The sequence below is a fragment of the Aotus nancymaae genome, unplaced genomic scaffold, assembly GCF_030222135.1.
Source record: "Aotus nancymaae isolate 86718 unplaced genomic scaffold, 86718_ANA_hifiasm-v0.15.2.pri h1tg000018l, whole genome shotgun sequence".
NCBI lineage: Eukaryota > Metazoa > Chordata > Mammalia > Primates > Aotidae > Aotus > Aotus nancymaae.
The window spans coordinates 7682742-7706125 of NW_026988430.1; the positions used below are offsets into that span (position 1 = coordinate 7682742).

Sequence of the window (23384 nt, forward strand, 5' to 3'; positions counted from 1 at the left end):
CACTGTGCCATGCCTGGCAGGGAATCGGGAGGGCGGGGAGTCCGGGACAAGGTGGCAGGAACAGGGCTGCCTCTAGGGCAACTGATGAACCCTGGCGGCAGCATCCGTGACACTGGAGAACCCAACACCATTGCCGCTGTGTGGGTCCGCAGCACTGGCCAAGAACGAGCACATCCATCAGCTCCTGAGTCTCACGCTGTCCCTCCCAGGCTGACTCCGCACTCCTGGAGAGAGAGCCGCCAGATGTATCCCTAGGCCATGAGAATTTTCTGGGCAGGAGTTTCTGGGGCCAAGTGAAAGTGCTTGGCCTAAAGCTGGGAACAGTGGCTGGAAGAGGCAGGCCGGGGCGCTTCCACTCAGGATCTTCTGGAGATGGAGCAGCCAGGCAGCTCCCACGGCTGCTTTTCCATGGAGCCCAAACCCTTTTACACCCATTCTCTCCCTGAAGGCCTTATTGCCACTGCTGAGCACAGTGGGGCAGAGGCTGCTCCTCCAGACCCAAGTGAAGGGTCTTGTTCTGGGTCACCAAGGAGGTTAGCAGAGAAATGGCACAGAAACTCATGCCTTGGAAATTGTCCATGGAATTTCATTCAGCCTCCAGAGAAGACCCAGGAATGGGGTAAAGCAGATAGCACAGCCATGCTGGGCTGCATCTCAGTTCCTGACAGCGCAGGCGTGAGGCCTGGCAGGGAGTTACTACCCTTTCTACAGGGGAAGAAAGAAGACATGAGAAAGAGGGGGGGAACAGCCCAGCGGGCTCTGCGTGATCTCGGCAGAGTTGGGGTGACTGTGCCTGGCTGCATGGCTTCCTCTTCCAGGAAAGAGGGTACCCTTCACCACCCATCCCTCACCACACCGGCCCAGGCCCAGGACACCCACAGGCGCCTCAGACCCCACCCATAGTTTCCAAGAGCTCTCAGTCTAGGCAGGAGGCAAAACACACACTTTCAACCTTAGTTCCCAGGGCTGGTGCTCAGCACTGCCGCAGGGCTCGGAGGGGCTTGGGGAGGAGGGCCCGGCCGTGTCTGCACAGGGCCAGGGCTCAGGGAAGCCAGGTTGGAGGAGCCCAGGCAGCCGGGTGGAGGCGGGGCAGCCCGCGTGGAGGAGGAGGCAGGAAGTACAAAGGCACAGAGGGAAGGAGAAGAACGTGTCTCTAGAACAGCGGTGGGTCACCTGGCCCAGGCTCTGGGAGATAAGTCTCAGGAGAGGCAGATGAGGTAAGTCTCAGATAATTTGGCTCATGCCCCATCCTAATTTCCGACAAACACCCAACTGGGTGCAGGGGGCAGGTCGCGAACGAACCTCTCCAGCCAGCCATGCTTAGCCTGAAGGCCATCAGCCAGGTCTACAGAAAGGTGGAAGTAGGAGGCCCAACCTACTGGAAATGCCTAAGAAAAGGTGAAGTAACGAAGGCCGCCTGGGTCCCCTGCCTCCTCTCCCCTGTGCCATGCCCACACCAAACCACAGCGCCCAGAGCTGCCCTCTGCCTTTCGGTTAGTGTGATTCAGCTCACACTAATAGTGTCTGATAGCCTTTATCATGCTGTAAACACCAGAACCAAAAATAAATCATCCAGGGAAGACACGCTTGGCTCCCACCCAGCCATCTCTGGAGTATTAGGAGCCTGCAGGAAAGCGGGGGAAGAGCTCGGCTCAGTGGGGACCCTGCCCTCCAGGCTCCAGGTAGGAGGGTGTGCTCCCTCTCCCCTCCCTTTTGTTCCTGTCCATATTACTCCCAGCCATCCTGGCACAGACTGTGAGCTGACCTAGTTCGAGACACCTTGTCATACACTTTGTCACCACGTCGCTCGGACACCACAATTCTAAAGTTAGCCCTAGCACGATGGCAGAGGCCCCCTGCCAGGCCGGTGCCAGTGGCCCACAGAGCAATGCTGCTGCCCAGCTCAGCTGCCATTCAGAGGGAGGCGGCGCCCCAGGGGCAGCAGGGCTGTTTCCAGCTAAAAGCCCACGCCCACTGTCTGACTCTGAAAGATCCCACATTCGTGGCCCCTGGAATGGCTTGCACTTGAGAGCCAACATCAAGGAGCCCAGGGAGTGAGTGTGGGCGCTGGGGACAAGGAACTGACTGTCCCCAGCCGTGGAGCTGAAGCTAGACCTGCCATTCATTCCACGGGAGTCCAGCTGTGAGCACAGCCCAGACAGGAGCCGGGGACAGCTGGGAGGGCCATGGTATCTTAGGTGAAACTGGTCTGAAGGGACAAGAGCCCTGGGCTCCTAGAGCCAAGGTCTCTGTCAGGCCTGATGAGCCAGCTGGCTGTGCTCAAAGAAAAAACGCTTCTTTTGCCACAGGCTCTGCCAGTAAGCCCAGCTCAGCTCGGCCTTCCCGCAAGCGCAGAGGCCCTGGCAGAGGACTATGTTTTCTGGTCCAGAACCACTGGCTTGGAGCCCAGTGGGTATGTGGCCATGCCCCGGGAGCCAGATTTCTGAGCCAGATGGAAGCAAGGGTCTCAGACAGTTTGGCTCATGCCCCTATCCTAACTTCCGACAAACACACTCACTCACATGCACACGCCACCATCCTTGAGCAGACAGTCCAGATTGCAGGTAAGCATGTGGGGTTCTCCCTCACAAGCTCCAGGCCCACCTGCAGTCCACCTTCTCTGTCTACTCAGAGCCCTTTCCTTGGCCTCCTTGGCTCCTGCCCACCTCCCCCGACTCTTCCTCCAAAAAGCCCCCGTGGGCCCACTTCTGCCCTGCCCGTGGCCCACTGCCACCCTCCAGGCCCCACGACCCTGTCTCCCGCCTCTTGCCTGGTTATGTTCTCTCCTGCAACTCCTCGAGTTGTGAGCTTTCTTACTGACCAAATGCTGATTTTTCTCCATCACATCTAATGTCCAGTCTGACCTTGCTAACCCAGCGCCACTCCCAGAGGGCAGGGTCCTGTCCCAGCACAGAGTTGCCCCAGAGCCCGGACTTGGTCAGGTGAGGGGACTGCAGCGTTTCAGAGCTGGATAGGGCCTCAGCTGAGCGTCCTCATTTTACAGATGGAAAAACTGAGGCCCAGGGAGGGAATGTGAATGACAAGGGCATGGGACCTGGGCTGACTCCACGGCACCCATGAGGTCGGCTTTTCCAGCACCTGGCGGGATACCCTGGGGCACTCAGAAACGAGCCATAGACCGCTGGCTGGAGATCTGAAAGTGGAAACTGAGGCAGCAGCAGCAAACACACACGAAGAGCAGTAGGCAGGTGAGGGAGCGGCAGCTGAGGTGACTGAGGTGAGGCAGGAGCACCCACACCTCTTCCTCCTGGCTGTCACCTCCTCCTCCCAGGAGCCAGGAGAAGCATGCCTCACCTTGCCCACAGCGCCACCTACCGTCTGGCCACCCTGGGGCGCCCTCCAAAGCAGCTGCCGCCAGTACCAGCAAGCAGGTCAAACATTCAGGCCCTGGAAACCCCAGGCCCAGCCAGCGGCCCAGCACAGCAAGCACATTCTCATCTCCCGGAAAGGAAACGCTGCCTCTTCCCAAACTAACTCTCCAGACTAGGGTGGCCAACTACCAAGACTGACCTGGGTTCCAGGGAAAGGGACTTTCAGGCTAAAACTAGGAAAGTCCCCAGCCAGAGGGACAGGTCAGCATCCTGATACAGACATAGGGCCTGCTGCCCTCCATACGTGTCCTCCACAGGGCCGAGGGCAGGGGCTTTGGTCTGGTTGGCGGAGAGTGCCGGAACGTCTGTCTGCAGCTGACCCATCAAATGCCTTCCCTCCCTGCAGCATACATGCGGGACCTGCCCCGGAGGTCCACATGTCCACCAGGTGCCACAGCAGAAAACCCATCCATGGCCAATCCACGCTCACAAAGCCAATAAACACTGCACATTCATCTCTGCCAGACACGGTGCCGGGCACAGGCACTGAGCTGCAACAGGTGCCTTGCCCTCCCTGACGCAGAAGGTCGGCAGCAGCTGCTACCAGGAGAACTGCACGTGCCAGAGCTAGGAACACAGGAGCAGAGCAGGCTCCGCTTTGACTCTCTTAGGACGCCCCTGAGATGCTCTGACTAAGGGGACAGTGAGGGACAAACAGTGACAGCAGGTATGCCAGGCTGTGCTGAGGGGTGGGTACTCAGACCGCCCGAGCAGCCATGCCCCTCGGGGACACTGGGCAATGTCTGGAAACTGTTCAGATGGCCTGGACTTGGGGTACTACTGACACCTAGTGGGCAGAGGACGGGGACATTGCTGGACACCTATAGTGCCTGGATGGTCCCGAATGTCAGCAACCCTGAGCCAGAGTGGGCAGGGTGGGGAGGGGCCTGGGAGAGGACACCTGACAAGGGCCACTCTAGGCTGTGGTAGCAAAGGTCTGTGGACAGCCTTGGACAAGAGAGGCTAGATTACCCAGGAAGGCCCAAGACCTGGGAGGACTGCGGATGCAGGTGGGAGGATGCCTGCTGGAAGGGCCTCCCGGGCCAGGGCTAAAGTTCCGCCTCCTGGAAGACCTAGAAGACCTGGGGCCTGTGAGCAAGGCCCTCCGGGGTGGCTAGAGAGGAGCAGTGCAGGGACAGGCTGCAAACAGCTGCTGCTGGTGATCTGGGGGGAGACGGCATGAAGCCAGGTGGAGTCTGAGAGGGTCCGGCCCTGGGGGCAGGTGGGAAGAGGGAGTCCATGGTGGTCCTTGGACCTCAGCCCTGGCATCTGGAGCGATAGAGAAAGAATGGGGAGGTCTTGACAGGGGCTCCCTTTGGAGACTGGAGACTCCCAGGCAGGGCCACAGTGCCTGGACCCAAGCTCCTGGAGCCCTGAGGAGTCCAGGCCACAGACTGAGACCCAGACGACAGAGGGAAAAGCCTGTCGGTCCCTCTGTGGCACGGCCATCTTTGTTTCCTGAGCCCTTATCACAGCGTTCATTACAAACGTGCCCGTGCTCTGGCAGGACAGAGGTCATTCACTCTGAGGACGTATACACTGCCTGGTGCCTGGCAGGTTCTCGGTGACTATTCGCTGAACAAACGAACACCAGGCAGAGGAAGAGGAATTCACAACAGCAGGAAGAGAGCCAGTCAGCGTCGTGGCACGCAGGGAGAGTGAGGGTCCGCGGTGTGAACTCCCCGAAAGAACCAGAAGGAGAAGCCCGGGAAAGCCTCCCTTGGTCTGAACAAAGAGGAGCAGGAGGAAGCCTTGGGAAGAAATGTTCTAGCAGAGTGGAGGAGATGCCAGCTGGCCACGTGGAGGGAGGGCAGGAGCAGGTGGCTCACCTAGGAAGCCTAGAAAGGCAGAGGGGACGGGGCGGGTGCAGGAGCGGGCAGCACCCCAGCCCAGTGCTGGGAAGACACTCCCGAGACCCACAGCCCAGAGAGGCACGTGGTGCGCCTGGGGCCAAGGCTCCTCTCCAGTGCCCCCAGCTCCCCAGGAGTCCAGACTCACACACAGTCTGTTTTTGTTTGGGTTTTTGTTTTTTGAGACAGGGTCTTACTCTGTCACCCAGACTGGAGTTTAGTGGCTTGAGCATGACTCACGGCAGCCTAGACTCAAGTGACCCTCCCACCTCAGCCTTCTGAGTAGCCAGGACCACCAGCACTCACCACCACCCCTGGCTAATTTTTGTATTTTTATAGAGATGACATTTCACCATGTTGCCTGGGCTGGTTTCGAACTCCTGGGCTCCAGTGATCCTCCTGCCTTGGCCTCCCAAAGTGCTGGGATTATAGGCGTGAACCACCATGCCTGGCCTTCACACACAGTCTGGAGCCCAAGGACATCCGTGTCGGACATAGGCAAAACCGAGCTCTCTTCCTCCACAAGCCTCTCCTCCCACGGTTGCCCCAGGAAAGCCAGCGGCCTTGCCTCCCACAGGTCACTCAGGCCCAGCCATGGGCTGGCCATACCGCCTCTCACCGTTCTCCCTGACCGCTCCTCCCAGCTCCACCAGTCCCACTGTGGTCAAGCTGCCATCTGGAGCCTGCTGGCCTCCCAGCTCCACCTCTGCCTCTTCTCTGTCCTTCATGCAGTGACCTTGAAACTCTGACTCAGATCATTCCGTTCCTGCAATGGCTCCCAGTTCAGATTCCATGGAATGTCCACCCACGGCCCACAAGGCCTGCACCACCATCCCCAGCCACCTCTCTGTCCTGCTCCTCCATTCTCCCTCTGCCCGGCTTCAGCTCCAGCTGTCCCTTAAAACCTCCAAGGACAAGCAGGATGGTGGCCATGGAAGTTGGAATCTGCTAAGGAGTGTGTAAAAAAAACTCACCTGCCGAAAAAATAAACAAAAACAAAAACAAAAAAACTCTGAGGGCACTCAGAGTGCCCCAGGACTTTTGCACTTTTTTCCTGACTAGAATGCTCTTCCCGGACATCTGAGGGTCCTCCTGCATGGAGTCAGGTTTCTGGTGAAAGGGCACTCTGCCCTGACCACCACCCGCTCTGTCCCTCCCCTTGCCTGCTGCGTCACCGGCAGTGCTATATATTCATTTGCCACTGAAGCCGCTGCATGCTGTGAGCAATCTCTGCTCACCACAACATGAGGGCCAGGGCCTGGGACGGTGCCCAGCACACAGTAGGTACTCAATAAACATTTGAAGAATGTATGAATGAACCTCTTCAAGCTTCAGTCTCCAAAGAGGAGATTAACAGCATTTGCTGTGAAGGTTCATTGAAACACCACACGAAATGCACTGCGCATAACACCTGAGCCTAAGTCCAGCCACTGCCAGCCAGCCTTCCACAGCAACTGTGGATAAAGATATTCAGGAGCGGCCGGGTGCAGTGGCTCACACCTGTAATCCCAACACTTTGGGAGGCTAAGGCAGGAGGATCATGAGGTCAGGAGTGCGAGACCAGTTTAACTAACATAGTGAAACCCCATTTCTACTCAAAATACAAAAATTAGCCAGGCACGGTGTCGCATGCTTGTAGTCCCAGCTACTCAGGAGGCTGAGGCAGGAGAATCGCTTGAACCTGGGAGGCAGAGGTTGTGGTGAGCCAGATCAAGCACTGCACTCCAGCCTGGGCAAAGAGAAAAATTCCATCTCAAAAGAAAAGAAAAGAAAAGAAAAAATACAGGCTGAGCGTGGTGGCTTACACCTGTAATCCCAACACTTCGGGAGGCCAAGGTGGTGGATCATGAGGTCAGGAGTTCAAGACCAGCCTGGCCAAGATGGTGAAATCTGTCTCTACTAAAAATACAAAAATTAGCCGGGCGTGGTGGTGGGCACCTGTAATCCCAGCTACTTGGGAGGCTGAGGCAGAGAATTGCTTGAACCCAGGAGGCAGAAGTTGCAGTGAGCCGAGATCACACCACTGCACTCCACCCTGGGCTACAAAGCAAGACTCTGTCTCAAAAAAAAGAAATAAACCAGTATAGCTACCTGGCACGTACACTGTATTAGGTATGATAAGTGATCTAGGGACGACGCAGAGTTTATGTGAGGGTGGGCATAGGTTACACTCAAATACAACATCATTTTCTATCAGGGACCTGAGCAGCCACCGATTTTGGTATCCATGGGGTCCTGGAACCAATCCCTGTGGATACCCAGGGACTGATAACTATTAAGTTATTTAACTGCTTCCTTTGTTGTGGCCTGTTGGCTTGTTTTGGGTTTTGATTTTTGAGACAGGGTCTCACTCTGTCGCCCAGGCTAGAGTGCAGAGGCACGATCTCCACTCACCACCACATCTGTCTCCCAGGTTCAAGCAATTCTCCTACCTCAGCCAACCGACCCAGTAGCTAGGACAACAGGTGCACACCACCACACACGGCTAATTTTTGAATTTTTTGTAGAGGTGGGGTTTTGTCATGTTGCCCAGAATGGTCTCGAACTCCTGGGCTCAACTGATCCGCCTCTCGGGCTTCCGGCATCGTGGAGCTGGGCTTTGCCATCCCGCTCCAGATGCCCCCGGATATGCACCCCTGCAGCAGCCCACTGAATGGCAACATGTTCCCGGAACTTTTCTCCTTTTGAAACCACTTTGAAGAGCTTTCTCTCTCTCCCACTAATGACTACAAACTGTTCCAGTGAAAAACTTTCTCAAAATGAGACTAATCAAAAGCTTATGACCAAAAAAAAAAAAAAAAAACTGTATGCCAAACACAGACACATGCTGTCTGTCTTCCAAATCTTACTGCATCTTTTTTTTTTTTTCTTTTTTTTGAGATGGAGTTTTGCTCTTGTTGCCCAGGCTGGAGTGCAGTGGCGTGATCTCAGCTCACTGCAACCTCTGCCTCCTGGGTTCAAGCGATTCTCCTGCCTCAGCCTCCCAAGTAGCTGGGATTACAGGCATGTGACACTACACACAACTAAATTTTTGTATTTTTAGAAGAAACAGAGTTTCACCATGTTGGCCAGGCTGGTCTCGAACTCTGAACCTCAGGTGATCTGCCCGCCTCAGCCTCCCAAAGTGCTGGGATTACAGGCGTAAGCCACCGCGCCCGGCCAAATCTTACTGCATCTTAACCACTCTGCCATTCATGAGCCACTGAAAACCTTCACACTGAACTGCACAAAAACACACTGCTGGCTGGACCAGCAGGAAGTGACCTGAGGGGGCTTGTACATACAAAAAAGTGTCCTCAGGACCCGCTATGCATTCAGCCAGCCAACCCCCCAGTGCTGGGAGACCCATGTGCACCTCATTGATTGCTGGACAAGGCCAGGCCTGCAAGCCAGAGAGCAGGGACCCCCTCCAGCATCTTCCCTGGAGAAGGCCTATGGACAGAAAAGAGAGTGGCGCACCCAACACCCCAAGGGTTAGGCCCACAACGTCTTCCGACAGGGATCTTCGGCTTTTTTTTTTTGATATGGAATCTTGCTCTGTTGTCCAGGCTGGAGAGCAGTGACGCAATCTCAGCTCACTGCAACCTCCGCCTCCCGGGTTCAAGTGATTCTCCTGCCTCAGCCTCCCAAGTAGCTGGGATTACAAGTGTGCGCCATCACGCCCAGCTAATTTTTGTATTTTTCGTAGAGACAGGGTTCACCATGTTGGTCAGGCTGGTCTCAAACTCCTGACCTCGTGATCCCCACCCCCCCCAACCCCCGCCTCGGCCTCCCAAAGTACTGGGATTACCGCAACTGACCTTTCTGCTTTTTAAATGCTCTGGCCTCGCTTCCTATAGCTGCTGTAACAAATGACCACCAACTTAGGGGCTGAAAACAACAGAAATCCCCAATCAGTTACCACTGGGCCAAATCAAGGTGTCGACCAGCTTGTGTTTCCACCAGAGCCTTTGGGGGAAACTCCGTTTTTTGCTTCTTGCAGCTTCTGGTGGGCCTGGCCTTCCTGGGCTTGTGTCTTAGTCACTCTAGCCTCTGCCTCCACGGTCACAAGACACACTCCTGTGTGTCGACGTCCCTGTGCCACCCCATTGTTAACAGGACGCGCACGATGGCATTTAGGGCCCACCTGGATAACTCAGGACCATCTCCCAGCTCAAGCTCCTTGACTTTATCACATTTGCAAAGAGCCTTGTGTATGCGCCATATAAGAGACTTTAGGCCGGCCGCAGTGGCTCACGCCTGTAATCCCAGCACTTTGGGAAGCCAAGGCGGGCCAATCACCTGAGGTCAGGAATTCGAGACCAGCCTGGCCAACATGGCAAAACCCCATCTCTACTAAAAATAGCAAAATTAGCTGGGCATGGTGGTGCGTGCCTGTAACCCCAGCTACTAGGGAGGCTGAGGCAGGAGGATTACTTGAACCTGGGAGGTGGAGGTTGCAGTGGGCCAAGATCCTGCCTGGGCAACAGAGCGAGACTCAGTCTCAAAAAAAAAAAAGAAAAAGAAAAAGAGAACCTCACAGGATGTGAACGTCTTTACGGGGCCATTTTTCAGCCTCCAAGCACCCTCTTCACCCTTCGCCACCTCATATCTATGGCATGCTGGATACGCCTGGGTGTCTGCAGGCCAGGCAGTGGCAGGGAACGACCAGGAGGCCGAGCATGGCAGCTGTAGCCCTGGCTACAGGGGCCCATGTCAGGAGGTGGGGGCCAGCGGGGGACGGTGTGGCTGAGTGCAGGTGCTCCCCAGCCCAGCCGAGGCTTCTCAGGAGGAAGGGGTGTCCGGGAGGCCGGTGTTTGGCTACACCAAGCTGGCCAGTCTCAGTCCCACCTCTGGTCCTCCCCTCGAAGCCCCTCCTCTGTGGGCCGGCGGCGCAAGCGTGTCCAGCATGTATTCTTTGGAATGCACTGTCTTTGACATGAGCAGGCCAGCCCCCACCCACTTCTCTCGCCAGATGCAGAAAAATCTCAAGTCATAAACTAAATGAAAAACACGTCCTGTTCTGCCCTGGGATCAAGGGGTCACCTTAAATGAAAGCTGCCTGGAGCAATGTGCTGCTGACGCTGATCTTGCCTTATTCTGCAGATTAGCCTCAGGGGTGCACAGGGCACTCAGGTCTCTGCATCAGCAAGCCCAGCCCGCCCTGCTGAGCCTGGGACCACCAGCGCCCCCAGCAGGATCCATGGGAAGCAGCCCCAGAAGCACCCCAGAGACAGCCTTGGGAGAACAGATCAGGAACCCCAAGAGCTTTACCCCACAACCTTACGGGTACAGGGAGCATCTCAGAAAGGCTGCAGAAAGAGCTGACGGCCCTCCCCTCCCACACTTTCCTCAAAGGGCCCGAAGCCCACTTCCCACGCAGTCCACCCACCCCTTGGTGCTGGTGCTCGGGCATCCAAACATCCCCTGGCACCCGTCATGCGCTGGCGCCACGCCAGCTGCTTGTTTTCAACTCATGTCGGCTTGTTTCTGCTACCCAGCTCGCCCGGGTCTGAGGTGTGCAGGTCATTTTGCAGGAAGTCTCATGTGGGAAAAATAATCATGTTTATGGAACACACGAGGGGTGGGGTATTCACAAGCAAATGGCTTTACTGTGTGACATGGCAGAGAGGGAAGGGAGCCCCTACTTCCTGGGTAGCCTACTTCATGAATGAGAAGGCCACTTCATGAATGAGAAGGCCACCAGATTGCTGGGCACGTGTGACCAATGTCAGCCCCACAGTGGGGCAGCGTTCTCCTGCAGGCTCTTGTGACACTGGGAGGGCCACCCCTGCAGTCCTGGACCATCCTGACACCAGCCTGGGCAGCCCAATGGTTGCTGGACCCCCAAGGCGAGATGGCAGGAAGCACCTAGTACTCCACACCAGCCAGCGACAGACACGGGAGGGAAGGGCAGAGCTGTCTGTCTGTCTGTCTGGCCAGCCAGCAGCGGCAGCCACGATCCCCTGCGTGGGGCTTGCCCAGCAGTGATACTCCCATCTAGACAGTGTCAGGCACAACAGCACTTACCACATTCCAGTAGAGCGGATTGAAGACGATGGTGAGTACGGCAGCCACAAAGCTGGGATCCAGGGGGTCCACGTAGCCCAGCAGCCAGGTCATAACGCAGAAGTCTGCCTGCAGGGACAGAGCCAGCATCAGCACCGCCCAGACACAGCAGGGCCTGTGAGCCCCCAGGAGTTGAGACAAAGTTACCCTCTGGGAACACGCCAGGAGGCCTGGGAACGTCCAAGTCCAACAAAGGTTACTACAGTGCAGTCTCAGAAAAAGTAAAGAGCTGAGACCTAATCAGCTGTGTCACGCCCTGTCAGGAGGGCGGCCACAGAAGTCGGCCTGGATGCTGGATGAGGAAATCAGCACCTCTGAAGATGGGTGCCCGGCACCCTGAAAGGAAGTGACACCAACCCTGGTGTGACGGAGACCCTCCGGGATGAGGGTTCTCAGGGACCCCAGAGAAAACCCAAGCAGCTGAAATAAAGGTAAAGAAATGCTCGACCTCACTAGGAATCAGGTAAAAGTAAATTAAAACAATAATGGTGTGCCTCTGCTCACCCATACCCAACAGGGGACCACCTTTTTTAAATTTTTTTTTTGGAGTGGCAGAGTCTCTCTCTGTCCCCAGAGTGGAGTGCAGAGGCGCGATCTCGGGTCACTGCCGCAGTAAATTCCTTCAAGGAGCACTTTGATCTCCCACGTTCTGGGGAAGGGGTGGGGAGGAGATGGTCTTCTGCCCAGGGTCAGCCATCCCGGGCAGGGGGCGAGCCCAGCTTCCACTGCAATCCTTGCTTCCCCAAACACCAGCCTCCTGACATAAATCTGCCTGCTACCAGGCCACCTGCAGGATGTGACCATGGGATGTCACTGAGCGCCTCAGATGTCTGTCAGTGTAAAGCCATCTTCCACTATGGCCTCACATCATTCCCACGTGTGGCCTTCCCGCCTGATCCGCCTGCATGCCTGAAGTGGAAACTTCATCTCACTACAGGGCCAAGGGCAGAGCTAAGCAGATATTAAACGCTGTAGGCAGGGTGCGGTGGCTCACGCCTGTAAACCTACTTTAGGAGGCCAAGGTGGGTGGATCACCTGAGGTCAGGAGTTTGAGACCAGCCTGGCCAACATAGCGAAACCCTGTCTCTACTAAAAACACAAAACTTAGCCAGGTGTGGTGGCGGGCACCTGTGATCCCAGCTACTCGGGAGGCTGAGGCAGGAGAATCACTTGACCCGGGGAGGCAGAGGTTGCGGTGAGCTGAGATCACACCACTGCACGCCACTAGGCGACAGAGCAACACTTTGTCTCAAAACAAACAAACAAAATGCTGCAATACAGGCGCCTCCTGAGGGATGAATGAGCTGACTGTAGGACCAAAGGAGCGCTGCTACTGGAATCTGTGGACGAAACGCTGAGTGGGAGAGTGGCTGCGGCAGCAGGCGTGGGCATCAGTAAGCAAATAACTAAGAAAAGCCACTCTGCAGGCTGGGGGCAGTGCTTCATGCCTGTAATCCCAGCACTTTGGGAGGCCAAGATGGTTCAGCGGCGGGGGGATGATCACCTGAGGTCGGGAGTTCGAGACCAGCCTGACCAACATGGAGAGAAACCCCATCTCTACTAAAACTACAAAATTAGCCAAGCATGGTGGTGTATGCCTGTAATCCCAGCTACTCGGGAGGCTGAGGTAGGAGAATCGCTTGAACCCAGGAGGCGGAGGTTTTTGGTGAGCCAAGATCACGTCATTACATTCCAGCCTGGGCAACAAGAGCGAAACTCTGTCTCAAAAAAAAAAGAAAGAAAAAAAAGCATCACTTGCCTAGCTGCAGCCACGGCCCCTGGACACCGCGCAGTGCCTGCAGCCAACAAGGCCTGGCCACTCATGAAGGACAACTTGGCCAGGCTCACAGCAGGCTGCCCTGTCCCAGAGAGAGGGGAGGGGCGGGGAGGGGAGGGGAGGCCTGTGGTGCAGCCCCAAAGCTTCTAGAACCTGGGGCTTAACTTGAGGTCTGGCCTTCTCTTCAGTTTGATGATAATACCTATTAGGCACCTGATTCCAAGACCCTGTCCCTTGACAGGCCAGTGTGGGGAAGGTGGAAAGCTGGCTCAGGGAAGGGTCCTGGCTTTGGTCATGCCTGGCACTTCAAAGTGCACTGAGGGTGAGTTACCTGCATGCGCACAGCAGACCATATGAGTGGGCCAGCGGCCAGTCTACACCCATCCCTCCCCCATCCCCATTCCCCATTCAGCCCCCAGCCAAAACCTGGCCTCGCCCCACCCCCTTTGTCTCATTCCCATTACCAATCCTCCCATGTCCCATCTGTCATTCTGCCTCTTACACAATCACCTAATCCACTCCTTCCCCAGGAGTGGCTGGTGGCTCCCCAGGACACAGCAAAAGACCTCAGTTGCCTCCTGCCTTTGGACTTCCCCCAGAGCCCTCCCCACGGACCCTTACCTACAGACCAGCATGCCGTTAGTCAAGCCAAAGAGGAGAAAGGGCAGAGTGTGAGTCACAGAGCAGAGTCCCACTTGGCTGGGGGAAGGGGAAAGCAGGAAAGGCCTGGGGGACACTGAGCCAGGCGGGAAGGGACACAAGGGCATTTTCCAGAGCCAGGAAAAGCTTCCGCTATCACTGGCACCTCTCTGACTCTACACCTAAGAGAGGTGCATTTTCCTGAGTGTAAATGATCACAACTTCCCCATGGTCCCTGGGGCTGCTGCCTCCCATAAGGAATTCAATTCAATGTTAGTCACCAGATGCTGAGCTCCACTAAGGAGGACCTCACTCTAGGGGGTGCTAAGAAAACACAAGACGTGAGGCCGGCACGGTGGCTCATGCCTATGATCCCAGCACTTTGGGAGGCCAAGGCGGGTGGATCACCCGAGGTCAGGAGTTCGAGACCAACCTGACCAACATGGAGAAACCCCATCTTTACTAAAAATACAAAAAAAAAAAAAAAATTAGCCAGGCGTGGTGGCAGGTGCCTGTAGTCCCAGCTACTCAGGAGGCTGAGGCAGGAGAATCGCTTGAACCCAGGAGGCGGAGGTTGCAGTGAGCCGAGATCGCACCATTGCACTGCAGCCTGGGCAACAAGAGTGAACCTCTGTCTCAAAACACAGGATCCGGCAGTGAGCAGAGACCTTATCTCTGGCCATCCTCTCGACCACCCTAAAAGTAAAGCCCTGTTGCTAGCCTACTTTCCAGATAAGAGAGCAAAGCCTCCAGAGCCCAGACAGTGAGGAGCAGAGCCAGCCTGAGCAAGACCCACCCTGCTCGACAGAAAGGCCCATGAAAAAGGGACAAGGGTAAAAGTGAGTGCTTCTGGGTCTTGAAACCCAAGGATACTGGAAAGAGAGCAAGAAATATGCTTTTTCCACCTTTTGTGGGAGCCAAGATGCAGGAGGGAAACTAAGGCACTGAAAGATTAAGCAACTAACAGTGAACCCAGCGGCAGTTGACATCCACCTGAGTCTCCCGATAAGGGCTGAGCCGGTCAAAGCTGGAACATGCCCTGACCTCCCCACCGCCCCCCGCACCCCATCCCCTTCCCCAGCCTCTGTCCCTCCTGCACCCAGGTCCCAGTGTCCTCAGGTCAGCCCTTCTCAGGAGAGTGCTGGTGTCCATCCAGTCACCTCAGTCACCTTGAGGCAGATTTGTGCTGCCCGGAAAAACACCTGCTTCGCTGGAAAGAATGACTAATGGTTCAGAGTGGAATTCTAGGAAGCAGAGGGAAGCCCCTCCCAGCTCCCAGCTCCCCGCTCAGAAACATGAAGGTCTCTTTCTGATAGCTGTCATTTCCAAAACTCCCTCCCTCCTGAAACAGGATCAGCAAAAAATCCAGGTCAGATGTGAGCAGAGCAGGAGACTCCTGGGTCCCACATCCAGGCTCTGTCTCCTGGTATCAGAGGCTCCCTTGATGGCATCCACTGCACACCTGTGACCAAAGGGAGGTCTCCCATCCACTCCCAGCCCCAGCCTCATTCATATAGTGAAGGCCCTGGCTTTCCAATACCCAGTAATTCTAATGGAATCCCCTTTCAAGGCTCCAGGCTGCAGAGGCCTTGGAATCTGACTAACAGAGAGGAGCTACCCACCACGGCCAGGAGGTCCGCTGAGCTGCAGAATAACTCGTGTCCCACGGGTCACCGATGAATGGCCTCAGCTGTTAACACCCCAAAGCGTGGGTAAGGCACAGGCTTATGGAATTCACTCCATCGAGGGGTGCAGGGTTCTCAGGAGCATGCTCTGTGGTCAGGGAATGATCTGCAGCAGGTCAACATGTCACATTGTGACACATGGACAAACAGCAAGCCCGGACAGGCAAAGTCACATCGATCCCAGGCCACACACCACACACGACAAAGGGCGGGGGAATGGGTGGGGGCTGCCGGGAGAGGGAATGGGGTCCTCCTGGGACCAATCACCCCTGCAGAATCTGCCTGCATGGCCACAGCCCCCACCACCCCCAAAGCTGCCCTCATGCCCTGGCACCATAAGTTGACTCAGGCAATGTTTATTTAGGGCAACTTTGGGTTAGAGCTCTGTGCCTGGTACAAAGACATAAGGATGAGTGTGTCAGAGTCTGTTTCCTCTAAGAAGTTTATCTCTGGGCCGGGCGTGGTGGCTCTCGCCTGTAATCCCAGCATTTTGGGAGGCTGAGGCAGAAGAATCCCTTGAACCAGGAAGCGGAGGTTGCGGTGAGCTGAGATCGCGCCATCGCACTCCAGCCTGGTAACAAGAGCGAAACTCCGTCTCAAAAAAAAAAAAAGAAAAATTTTCAAAAATTAGCTGGGCATGGTGGTGCATGCCTGTAATCCCAGCTACTTGGGAGGCTGAGGCAGAAGAATCGCTTGAACCAGGAGGCGGAGGCTGCAATGAGCCGAGATCGTGCCACTGCACTCCAGCCTGAGCAACAAAGCAAGACTCCACCTCAAAACAAAAAAGTTTATTCTCTGACCGGGTGAGATGGCGTGCACTTTGGGAGGCCGAGGCAGGTGGATCACCTGAGGTCAGGAGTTCAAGACCAGCCTGGTCAACATGGTGAAACCCCGTCTCCACTAACTATACAAAAATTAGCCGGGCGTGGTGGTGCACGCCTATAATCCCAGCTACTCAGGAGGCTGAGGCAAGAGAATGGCTTGAACTTGGGAGGCGGAGGTTGCAGCGAGCTGAGGTCACGCCACTGCACTCCAGCCTGGATGACAGAGTGAGACTCCATGTCAGAAACAAAACAGCGACAACAACAAGAAGTGAGGTGAGGAATGAAGCAAAAGTTGACACAACTAAAGGGTGGAAAAGACACACCCACAGTTCTCCTTAGGGCCCTCCACGGTCCTCAGTGACTGAGAAAACGCAGGTGAAAAATCGGTGAGGACGCAGCTGACCTGAACAGCGCCATCCAGTGGCTGGACCTGACCACAGCACACGCCAACTTTGGGAACAGCCTGAAATCTCCTTGGTATCAGCAAGACAGACCACACTCGGCGCCGTCAAACAAACCTTAAATTTAAACGAATAGAAATATGCACAGTATACTCCCAAACCACCACAGAATTAAACGAAATCAGTCACAGAAAGCGATCGTGGAAGGAATGCAAGAGAGGGCCACACGGGAAGTCTCGGGAAATCTAGAAACATTTTGAACTGAATGAAAATGAGAATAGAACACATGAGATCTGTGGCCACGGCTAAGGCAGGGCTTCTATTAGTAAGAAGAAAAGTCCCAGGTCGGGAATATAAGCTTTGCCCTTAAGAAATTAGAGAAAGAGGAAGAAATTAAACCCAAAGCAGGCAGGACAAAAGACAATTAAATATAAGCAAAAATCAATCAAATTGAAAACAGGAAAACAATAGAGAAAAAAAAAATCACACTCAACGCTGGTTCTCTGGGGAAAAATTTTTTTCCCAATAAAGTTGAGAAACCTCTAGCCAGCCTGACCAAGAAAAAAAGAGAAAAGACACAAAATATGTAAGTATCAGAAGTAAGAGAGGGGACTTCCCTACTGACTTCGCAAACGTTAAAGTGATAATAAGGGAATACTATGAATAACACAAATTAGATGAAATGAACTGATCCTTGCAAGACACAAACTGCCAAAATTCATTCCAGAAATAATCCTTTATCTTTTACAGGAATTGAATTCATAGCTAAAAACCTAACAAAAGAAAGCCTTGAGCCCAGATGGTTTCCCTGGATGAATTCTACCAAACATTTAAGGAAAAAATAATTCTGGCTGGGCACAGTGGCTCAGGCCACTCATCTTAGCACTTTGGGAGGCCGAGGGGGCAGATCACAAGGTCAGGAGATCGAGACCATCCTGGCTAACACAGTAAAACCCCATCTCTACTAAAAATACAAAAAAATTAGCCAGGCGTGGTGGCACAAGCCTGTAGTCCCAGCTACTAGGGAGGCTGAGGCAGGAGAATCACTTGAATCCAGGAGGCAGAGGTTGCAGTGAGCTGAGATTACGCCTCTGCACTACAGCGTGGGTGACAGAGTGAGACTCTGTGTCAAAAAAAAAAAGAAAAAAAAATCCCAGTTTCACACAATCTCTTCCAGAATATGGAAGAGGGAGGCAGCACTTCCCAACTCACTGCATTACCCTAACACTAAAACCAGGCCAAATCCCAGCACTTTGGGAGGCCGAGGCGGGTGGATCACTTAAGGTCAGGAGTTTGAGACCAGCTTGACCAACATGGTAAAACCCTGTTGCTACTAAAAATATAAAAACAAACAAACAACAACAACAACAACAAAAAACGGGCATGGTGGCAGGCACACCTGTAAACCCAGCTACTTGGGAGGCTGAGGTGGGGGAACCGCTTGAACTTGGAAGGCAGAGATTTTGGTGAGGTGATATCACGCCACTGCACTCCTGAGAGCACGCTTGAAAGACAGAGTAAGACTCTGTCTCAAAATAAATTAATTAAACCAAATAAAACCAGACAAAGAAAAAAATCCTAAAAAAAATTAAAGCAAATCAAATCCAACAATATATAAAAAGGATATTATGTCAGGACCAGGCAGGGATCACCCCAGGAATCCAGAGCTGGTTCAACATTCAAAACATCAACGTAATTCATGCTTACAGCGTAATAAGGAAAAGCAGTGACATCTCAGCAGAGGCAGGGGAAACAGGCTCCAAGAGTTTCCGTCATTTGCCCAAGGTTTTGATAAGCAGCCATGGAAAGCCTCAACCCTGCTCTGTCTTGACTGATGCCAAAATGTATGGCCTTGAAAACACCACAGAGCAAGTCATCTAATGTAACAGCCTAATGTTTATTCCAAGTAAAGTAATACAATTAAAAGATTTTTAGGGCCAGGCATGGTGGCTCACGCCTATAATCCTGGCACTTTGGGAGGCTGAGGCGGGCAGATCATGATGTGAAGAGATCGAGACCATCCTGGCCAACATGGTGAAACCCCATCTCTACTAAAACTACAAAAAGTAGCTGGGTATGGTGGTGCACACCTGTAGTCCCAGCTACTCAAGAGGCTGAGGCAGGAGAATCGCTTGAACCCAGGAGGTGGAGGTTGCAGTGAGCTGAGATCACACCATTGCACTCCAGCCTGGGCGACGGAGCCAGAGTCCGTTTCAAGAAAAAAAAATTTTTTTTGGAAACAATTTTGTATAGAGGCAAATGTCTTTTCCTAAAAGGCGGTCAAGATAGCCCGCATCTGCCATCACGGTTTGCCTCCAGAGCCCCTATTACACACAGGGACCTGTGTCCCCTGTCCCAGGTCTCTCAGCCTCCTGAATACAGGCCTTCTTGAAGACTGGTCTTCAAGACACTTGACACTTAATAAAGCTTCTCTACATCCCTCATCTCATTCTGGTCTTTACCGTAACCCCCTTACTGTCCCCATTCTTCTTGACACCAACACCAAGCTGGAGACATCATCACTCATCTGTGCTGGTGAGCAGGTGAGTCTCTATGGAAAAGGGATGTGATACCTGGGCATGTGCCCTTGCTCTGAGGACCTCAGTATGCTCTGCCAGCCTGAGTGCTCATACCCCTAGGCCCTACTGGAACCATCTTCTGAATCCTGAAGGTGCTACTCCCTGTCACAGCAAGCATCAGACCCTGTTCCCGTCCACCTGCTGGCCCATTGCCTTCAGGCAGCTGCTCAGCTGAAGAGCAAGGCTCCAGAATCCCATGGCAGGAGGGCAAAAAGGGGCAAAAGGGCCTCAGTCAATGAGGCTGCAGCAGGCACACTCCTCATCCCAACGATTTTTTTTTTTTTTTGAGATGGAGTCTCGCTCTTTAGCCCAGGCTGGAGTGCAGTGGCTCAATCTCAGTTCACTGCAACCTCCGCCTCCTGGGTCCTGGTTCAAGCAATTCTCCTACCTCAGCCTCCCAAGTAGCTGGGATTACAGGCACGAGCCACCATGCCCAGCTAATTTTTCTATTTTTTTAGTAGAGACTGGGATTCACCATGTTGGCCAGTCTGGTCTTGAATTCCTGACTTCGTGAATCACCCGCCTTGGCCTCCCAAAGTGTTGGGATTACAGGCGTGAGCCACCGCGCCCGGCCTTATTTTTTTTTAATTAAAAAAAGCAAGATTCTGTACCTGCTGAAGCAGGCCCAGAAAAGAGCTGGTGGAGGGCCTGGTACCCAGAGCGGCACTGTTCAGTGTGACGTGGCAGCCACTGGTCACAGGCAGTGCCACAAGCTTGGAGTGTCACAGGATGAAATATTTCCGATATATATTTTGATAACAATAAAATATATTGTTAAAATTATTTTTTCTATTTCTTTGCTTTATTCCATTTCTTCTTACTAGGTTAATTTGGCTACAGGAAATGTTTAAGTTATGCATGTGGCACACGATGTTTCTACCAGACAGCACAGGGCTAGCACCTGAGATCCTGCAGCTCAGATGACCACGGGGTGAAGAAAAACCTGGCAATTCTCTCAGGCCAAGGACTGATATATTTTAAAACTGAGATTTTGACTGAGGAGGGAGGACAGCTACCATATAAGCAAATACATAATGTTGTATGTTTCTTTCTTTCCTTTTTTTTTTTTTTAAGAAAAATCCCTTGGCAACAGGAAGCTTAACTGTACCAACAGGGACAGCAGAAGAAAAACAGAATGTTAGCCAGTGAGGGTCACCCTGACCCAAACCCAGCCCCAGCTCTCTCCAGCTGCACAGCCCGGGGAGAAAGGAGAACGAGCAGAAAAGCCCACCCCTCACACCCAGTTAGTCTCCCCTGCCCACTGGCAGGCCCCTAGCTGGGTCTGCAATGAGACACTGCCCCCTCGCATTCTGTCCCCCTTCTACATGGCTCCCCTACCCACCCTTCTCCTGAGGGCAGTCCCTGGGGGTAATCATAACCTCCCATCTAGATCTGAGGGTTATCAGAGATAGATTCCCTTGGTGAGAACGCAGGAGCTGTAGGGGTACCTATGCCCATCACTCATCTGACTGCATGTTGTAATTCAATGAACAATTTATTAAAGTAATAGTCTTCTTCCTGTCCTCTGCTGAGCACCCATCTGGTCAAGCCTTCGCTCCCTCAGGGCCAGGCCCCATCTCCTCCTGCTTACCCTGGAGGACTTCGCACCTGCCTCCCTCCACTGGGAATCTTGCCCCACTGACTGACCCTTCAGCTCTCCGATCCCAGATCCCTCCCAGACAGGGAAACACGCTCTTGTGAATTTCAATCCAACCTTCCCATCAGCAAAACACTAACCAGTGTTAGGTCCTTCAGAGAACTCTTTGCCTTTCCAGGCCTACTGTCCCCTTCCCTAGAATGAAAGCTCAGTGGCAGAAGAGCCCTTCACCTTCTGAATGACACTAGGCCCTCAGCAGGCCCTGAATAAATACTAGCTGTATCAGTGAATGAATAAATGCACATGTGAGTAAGGAATGAAGGGAGGGAAGGAACTGGATTAGAGGCTGCTTGGGGCAGAGATGTGCCTTACAGGTTCCATGAAGAGTGGGTGATGAAAAAGGTGAATGGGGCAAAGAGGAAGCTTTGACAGAAGGGAGAATGCAAGACAGGTTGGAAATTGGAATCTATTAGAACTGGGAGCCTGGGGAGATGCCAGGACAGGCACTCTCTGGCACACTTAGAACTCTGTAGAGGGCAGCCTCAGCAGGCGAGTCAGTCCCACCCATCCTGGCCCCGAAAGGGGTGGGTGGTGGTGTGCAGCCTGCTTAGCCCCAGCTGGGAGAGAGCCAGGGTCCCCACCACTCTCATGGTGGGCAAAGCTGGCCTCCTGACCCTGGGGGATGGATGGGAGCAGGGGCCACACGACACACTCCCAAACATGTAATCGGCCCCCTTCACCCTCGCCCACGCTCGTCACACACAGCCTCGGTCATACACACTCACACTCCCGCACACTCTCAGATCATCACGTAATTTCAGTGAGACATACACAATTCCAAAGACACGCACAATCTCTGAGACCCACACAATCTCAGGGCCACACACAGGCACACACCCAGACGAGCTCAGAAACGCCCCTCTCTGATACACGCAACCTGAGGTTTACACGCGCGCGTACACGCACACACAGCTGGCGCTCCCGCTAGCGGCGCCCCGCCCCCACCAGGCCACGCCCACCTCCCCGCCCCCGTTGCCAGGGAACTGGCAGCCCCGCCCCCCGGCGTTGAAGGCGCCGCACGCCTTCACGCCCAGCGGGCCTTCCAGATCCCTCTCCCACTTTCCGCCGCAGTTCGGTGCGGTTAGTACCTGCCTGAAATCGATATTGCCGAGGCCTCCGCAGCAGTCAGTCCCCGCCACCGAGCTGCTCGTAGGCTCGGATCCCTGGTCCCCAGATCCCTTCATCCGGGGGCCGCCTCAGGAGGGACCACGCGGCACCCCCACTGCAGCCACGCGCTCCCGGAACCGGCCCTATCACGCCGGGAAAGTGCCACCGGCCGGGCTGCTTTCTCGGTGACCCCGACTTATCTCGGCCTTCTGGGAAATGTAGTTCCCCTTCACCTCGAAGAGCCTCTTTATCTGGGGGCTTCCGACAGCGTCTAGAGGAACCGAGAACTACAAGTCCCAGTGTCGTTCACGGCAGAGCCTGCCGGTTCCGCGGCAGCCACGCGGCAGTATCCCCTTGGATCCTGCCTCCTGCCCTATGCCTTTGATCGCCGGCTGCTGCACCCAACCCTCCAATTGACCTAGTGTTCCTGTCCTAGGCTGGCGGCGGTGGGGCTAGAGGCCGGCGGTCATGGGTCGTAGCTATAAGTAGCTTCCCGCGCAGCCTCCTGTGGACTTGGACTTTGGCCGGGGCCCCACACGCCCGGGGCCCCCCGCCCCCTTCTGAAACTCGCTTTACTCTGCAGGTGGTGCCGGACGAACACTGCCTGGAGCCTCCCGCCCCCGCGGCGCTCAGGATCTTCAGCTCCACCAAAGACCCCCTCCTCCACTCACTTTTTCCTTCATTTATTCTCTCATTCAGTCTCGAGTATTTGCTTAACAAGTCTATGCGCTGAGGGTACTGTGGGGAACAACACAGAGTCCCCCGCCCTTGCTGCCTCCTGACTGAGATAAAAGACAAACCATGAATAAAGGGTTATAATTTGGATAAGTACTGTGATGGAAAAATGGGATGGGTTAAATGGTAGGGAGGGATGCCTTAGAATGAGCAGGGGAGGTGCCAGACGTGCCAAGTGTGAGGGCAGGGCAGACAAGGAAGAGGGATGATTTGTGCAAAGGCCTGGAGACGGGACAGGGGTCCCTCAGGAACGAGAAAAGACCAGTGAGCCATGGAGTACTGATGGAGAGGGCCAAATGGGAGGGAAAAGTTTAGATGATTGGATCCCAGAAGAACCCCTTTTGTAGGCCGGGTGCAGTGGCTCACGCCTGTAATCCCAACACTTTGAGAGGCCTAGGCAGGCGGATCACCTCAGGTCGGTAGTTGGAGATCAGCCTGACAACATAGAGAAACCCTGTCTCAACTAAAAATACAAAATCAGCCGGGGGTGTGGGGCATGCCTGTAATCTCAGCTACTCCGGAGGCTGAGGCAGGAGAATTGCTTGAACCCTGGAGGCATAGGTTGCGGTGAGCCCCGAGATCCTGCCACTGCACTGCAGCCTCTCAACAAGAAACTCTGTCTAAAAAAAAAAAAAAAAAAAAAAAAAAAAAAGCCCCTTTGTAGCCAGGTGTTATATCATATGGGGAAAT

At 54.3% G+C, this 23384-nt stretch overlaps 1 protein-coding gene across 8 annotated transcripts in view; it reads right to left on the reverse strand.

Annotated features, from left to right (window-relative positions):
* The window catches only part of PEMT (phosphatidylethanolamine N-methyltransferase), a 77923-nt gene extending 55803 nt beyond the window's left edge, over nucleotides 1-22120 (reverse strand). The window contains exons 1-3 of one of the 8 annotated variants that reach the window (XM_012436985.2): nucleotides 21941-22018; nucleotides 15329-15497; nucleotides 11252-11359 (exon numbers count right to left, since the gene is read on the reverse strand). In XM_012436985.2, the coding sequence (XP_012292408.1) occupies nucleotides 11252-11344 (93 nt within the window). In that variant the 5' untranslated portion in view covers nucleotides 11345-11359; nucleotides 15329-15497; nucleotides 21941-22018. Of the gene's footprint in view, nucleotides 1-11251; nucleotides 11360-14866; nucleotides 14942-15328; nucleotides 15516-16618; nucleotides 16690-21940 lie in introns of those variants that run through there. The other 7 variants (XM_012436987.2, XM_012436986.3, XM_012436983.2 and 4 more) reach the window with 7 other exon arrangements.
* Nucleotides 22121-23384: the final 1264 nt, after the last annotated feature.